At 30.6% G+C, this 5889-nt stretch overlaps 1 protein-coding gene across 1 annotated transcript; it reads right to left on the bottom strand.

Moving 5' to 3' along the window:
- Window positions 1-4090: 4090 nt before the first annotated feature.
- On the bottom strand, window positions 4091-5446 carry LOC104902198 (transcription repressor OFP8). Its single transcript, XM_010689897.4, has one exon. The coding sequence runs from the start codon at window positions 5242-5244 to the stop codon at window positions 4225-4227; it is 1020 nt and encodes a 339-aa protein (XP_010688199.2). The 5' UTR covers window positions 5245-5446; the 3' UTR covers window positions 4091-4224.
- Window positions 5447-5889: the final 443 nt, after the last annotated feature.

The following is a 5889-nucleotide window of genomic DNA, read 5'->3' on the forward strand; positions in this document are numbered from 1 at the left end:
AATGGGAAAGAGCCCCCACAATATATTTACCCTACTTAAAGCCATACACATTGGAAGTATATTTTGTTTCATATTGTATAATGATGAAATATGATCCTGACTACCTTTATAATTCAATTTGCATCATGACAGCAACCATATTCACAAGCTTTTGGGAGACGCTCCATGATATTGACATTTCAATAGATTAGAATTCTGCTACTTTTAAATATTTACCCAAGACGATTTATTGAAATTAAATAATACTAGAGTATTACTCTATCCGTCCCAATTTAGTTGCTACATTTGCTTTTTCACAATTTACGAGATGCAACTTCAAACATCAATATCTTGAGTTACATATATAAAAAAAATTATAAAAATTGTATATTTGGAAAATACAAATTAAGACGATTCAAACAAAATCCAACATGATTATGTTTTTTTTCTCTTATGTATATGAAGCAAAAGATAGTCAAAGTTATGACGTGAATAGTGCCTACAGTTAAAATATAGAAACTAAATTGGAACAGAGGGAGTAATATAGAATAAACTGGTCATTTTGATCGATGACCAATTGAAAGCTTACCCCGTAATCCTTCTTTTTTCTAGTTTTGAAAGTGACACAGAAGAAAATCTGCATTCTTTTTTGTAATTCCACTTTCTTTTGGTTTTTATTCTGTCTTTTCTTAGTTTTCACTTTCCTAAGGTATTTGAACTGAGTGGAGCAATAATTTTCTCCTTTTACACTTGTTTGTTAGAATTATTACTTCATAATTCACATGGTTGTTCCACCAAAGGCTGAAATTTTGACGTGTCTCGATCTTATAAATTAATGGGTCGTTTGATTCAAGATATGTAATATAAAGGGAATGAATACAAATAAAGAAGAAGAATTATGATAAAAATAATTATAGTTATTGGATGTTTGGTTCAAGTCATAAAATGAAAATGAAAATGAAATGGTAACTATTACCACCAACTAAAATGAATTTTGTTACTTGAGGGGGAGGGGAAGACAACAAATTAGGGGAGTCCATTACTATCAAGTAATGGATTGTATTGGTGAGCGATTACACCACACATGAAGAAAAGAAATCGATAATTGGTTCCGTTTCTTGGGGTCTAACAATAGTGAACCAAACGAGCTCTAAATACTTTTGAAGTCCCCTTCAATCCAAATAGGCAGATCCTACCAAAACATTTATTTTTAATATTTGAATTACTTTTTTTTAAAGAGGAATAATCAAAAACATTTATTTTTAATATTTGAATTACTTTTTTAAAGAGGAATAATCTTTGATTTACTTTTGTCTAGTGAGTGATTTTAACCATAACAAACAAAACTTCATTATCTTTTCAAAAAAAAAAAATGCCTTGATTATAATCAATTTACAATTTGCAATTTAGTAGACCACATTTAATTTAGATTTTTTTTCCAATTTAGTAATATCCCTATCTCTTCTTAAAATAGTAAATTAGGATTCGATCTAATTAATAATTTTTTTTTTTTTCTAGTTTTTGTATTAAAAATTGTACTCATTCAACTCTTCATTTAATCCTTGTAAATGATAAAGTTGGAGCTCCCCTCATGTGGAGGATCTCCTAACCTTCTTTTCCCTTATCTTTATAAAAAAAAATTAAAATTCGAACTTTGTCTATCACCTTGAACTTTGAAGGATACCTTTGAATAATTTCATAAATATATTGATAAGGTATTATTCTCTTCAACTTATTTTTTCTATACTTTTCTCAATTATTCCTAACTTTATAAACTTTTTCTAATTCTTTGTTTGTGACCTTAATAAACTTGGATATATTTTTTGGTGCAAAATGAACTTTTGTTTGTTATGAAACTCTCTTCCAACGTGAATTTGTGTAGAAGTCCGTCCCTTAGAGTTTTATTGATAATATGTTTTTTTTTGCCCCCACTAGGATCTCATTGGTAAGAAGAAGGACCTTACTGGACCAACACCTCATTCAGGTCAGCCAGTCCCGCTACACAGGTCAACGCTTAAGAGTAGAGGGATATAAGAAAATCCCTACTCTCAAACACAAGTAGGTAATGAGGTTCGAACTTGTGACTCCAAGTCACAAGATGTTAATATGTTCCATAAAAAAATTACAAAATTGTCAGTTTGATCTTATCTAAATAAACATTGAATCTGCTTAATTTTAGTACTAGTTGACAGAAGAAGCAGAAAAGACACTTGAAAGTTCAAGTATTGTTTGTCTGTTAAGACTTAAGATGTACGAACCTGCGAATCTTACAAGTTGGTTCCTTTTGCCTCATATTCAATTTCATCTGCATTTGACATAATAAAAACAAAATATAACCACATTAATTTAGTATTAACAGTGTATAATTATAATTGATTTCGGACAGCATATGTTACCTACCATGTTATATACTATAAACTCTATATGTTTGATTTTGTTTTTTCCAAAAGTAAAATATACATGTGATGTAGTTTGTCTCTAGACACCATGACATTCATATGTTGCAAAGGTTTGATATATATTGTACATCTATTAGATTTCGGAGCCAACCAAAAGAAAACACTCTTGCAGTCTTGCTTATTTGATTGAGGGAACACACGTATTAGAAGCGATCGTGATGACTGGATCATCTAATCTAATTTGTTTCTTGATCCAAGTCAAATGATATATGATGACTATGTTCTTTTTAACTTATTAGCGTATATTTTAACAAAGAAAAGTCAATTTCAGCAAAAATAAATTAATATAACATAATTAAAATCATTTTAACAAAATAAGTTCAAGTTAATTCATCTTATTACGTTGCTCAATCAACTTGAGTACTTCATGTATCTAAGTGAGTGATAAATCGAATTTTAAAAGTAATCTTACGAATAAAATTGTCATAAAGTTAGAACTAAGCATGTACTCATGTCCACGTAAGAGTAATTAGTAGCACGCACACTACTTAGTAGTAATCTATGGGTATTATTGCATTGTTTATTTTTCTCCAAGATTTAAATCATAACTAGTATTTGGGTCCGGGTTGGTATTGTGTTTTTGAACTTGATGTGTATTTTTTTCCATTACCATTAAAATATATCAAGGAAAACTCAACTGTTAAAAGGTTCAAATATAATAATGTGGACACTTAAAGCATGATTAAAAGTTGGTTGAGATGGTAATTGTGTCATGTATAATAGCAAGAGGTCACGGGTTCAAATCTTGTTACAAGCTAATTTTACAATTGTTAATTGACATGACTTATGTACACATTGGACAATTCTAGTGGAGTAGTAGAGGTGTCACGTAGCCTGTTATTCTAGTATTGCATTATGCCTCAATTTGAAAAGTTTTTTAAAATGGTTATTGATGAAATGCTCCTCCAATTGTACTCTTTCAAGTTGAATATGCAATGTTTGTGCCACACATAAGAAAAATAAGCTAAATACTTGTCAATTAATAGGATTTTAAGAAAGCCTCTTTTGATCTAAAAAGAAACAAGGGATTAGATCTTCTATAATTTACTCTCTGGATTGTGGAGAAAGTAATCTCTTAAAGTCAATTGTGCCATTACCAAAAGAGTAGTTTATTCCCAACTTTTTATGCTTAGAACAGCTTTCCTTTTTATTGGAACTTTTCAAACCTTTTCCCTCTCATCAATCAATTGTCACCTCTTTTTAAGTTCAAAAGATGTCCCATAATCTTAACCATGCAAAATTGCACATAATGTCAAAAGTTAAGGAAACATCCAATAAACTCATTTTTGTCCATAGATTCCCAATTTAATCCATACCCATCTTGGCCCCTTCTATTAGTAGAGATTTTTTAGAGTTATAACCCTTAAATGATAATGTAGCTAGCATTATAAGTAATTCAAAATATGCATTATCGATAATCTTATATATTTCCTAATGTGCAATAAGTAAACTCATATATACATTAACATAATCCTTATTACAACATTTTATTATCAGTAACTCTATATAAATTAGAAACTCACGTCGCACCATTATTTAATGATATGGGATGTGGTATATGAGAATTTGTATATTTGCAAAGAACCAACACCAAAAGGACAGAAATTTTGAAAGAAAAATACAGGAATGCAAATTAGATCACACAAGCAAACTGATAAGCTGAAGAAACTCCATGAATTAATACAGTCAATAATGATAAAAATAGTTAGTACAACATTACAAACTAATACTTGATCATCACTCATTTGAACATCCAAAAAAACAACTTTTTTTTGGAGGGAAATAATTAAGAACAATAAGAAAAAAGTGCATCCCAAATCTCAGTAAAAACATCAACAATAACCCTATGATGATGAGGAGAATTAAGAGATAAAAAACATTGCAAAAGTTCCTCTAATTCTTTAGTTCCAAATATTTGTTTCTCAATTATCATCTCCACCATTGATGTCCTAAAATCATTGTAAGGATCACTTGAACTCTTCACTACTGCAAATGTATCCTTCACCTTCCCTTGTAATGGCACCATTCCAACCTCCTCTTCTTCCTCCACACCTACATTTTCTCTCTTAAACCTCGAACCCGGCTTCGGTCTACGAGTCCTAGACCGAGGCCGGGTTCGAGTCCGGACTGACTTAGGCCGGTCTGAATCAGATGAAAGAGAGATTGATTTAGAAGAAAATGACATAGACTTTAAAGAAAACAAAGTCTCTGTTTCATCTTCTTCTCTTTCATCATCACTACTAAACCAATCACCAATATCAGTCTCATTTGAAGAAGAGTAATGATTAAACTTATTTGGGTATTCATTTTTCATCAAATTCTTCAAATGGGTATTTTCATTTTTGTTGTTTACTCTCTTTTTCTTCTTCTTTTTCTTCTTTTTTTGAGAAAACAGTGGAGTTGCAGGGGATGCAGGAGGACATCTCCGGCCACCGGAATATTCACCTGCCGGCGATAAAAGTGAGTATTTTCCGGCGATTTTCCGGCGAGGAAAAGGGTTTCCGGTGATAATGCAATTTTCTCTAACCATTTGGTCAAAAGTTTCAGGACATCTAGGCTTACAATACATCATTGAAGAAGATGATGATGATGGAATTTGTTTAAATTTAATTACAGGGGAATAATTAGGATCTTCTTCTTCTTCTTGTAGTTGAGAAACTTCCATTAATGGGGTGTGGAGAAAGATTGTGTTTTGAGGGGTAAAGATTGGATTTTTATGATCAATAACTTCAGAAATATTTTGGGTTTTGCAAGAAGAAGTGAAGATTCTAGGGAGTTTTAGCTTGAATTTGTTCTCTTTTTCCATTTTTAGAGGAAGAGAGAAAAAAGTTGAACTTTTTTCTTTAGGGGAAGGAGAGGGGGTGGTAAATGGAGGATCTTGTAGATTAAATAGAAGCTATAATAAGCTCTCTTTTTCAAATGTTTAAATAAATTTAATGATTATTTAAGAAGGTCAATTCCTTTATTTTAATTTTTTTTAGAAGGGCCAAACTAAATCCATACAAAAAAATGGTTTTGGGGTTATGTGGAAGATTCATTCATGTTATACTAGTCTTACATGCACGCAATGCGTGCGATAATGTGTGATAACAAATGAAGTAGAAAATAAAATTAAGTGAGTAGAAAAACTATCTTTACATTTTGTTTTCTTAAAAAAAATGATGTTTAGTTTAAATGTCCTATTTTCCACCCTTTTTCATTCAAATGAAACAGTTAGTTATCCTTTTTTTTTTCTTTTATTCCTTATTCTATTTTTTGGTGTCCCCCATGTGTTGCCTTATATAATAGAGATACGACATATCAGATATATCATGCATGATACATATAAGACTAATTTTACTTATTAATTGATTTATAACTGTACTTTTTAATATATGACTAATGAATAAAAAAATTAGTATTTGATGTCCGTGAGTGTATGATAAATTTTGTAAATATTGGCCATGGGAGA

This window comes from Beta vulgaris, chromosome 8 (assembly GCF_026745355.1).
Source record: "Beta vulgaris subsp. vulgaris cultivar EL10 chromosome 8, EL10.2, whole genome shotgun sequence".
Classification (NCBI taxonomy): domain Eukaryota; kingdom Viridiplantae; phylum Streptophyta; class Magnoliopsida; order Caryophyllales; family Amaranthaceae; genus Beta; species Beta vulgaris.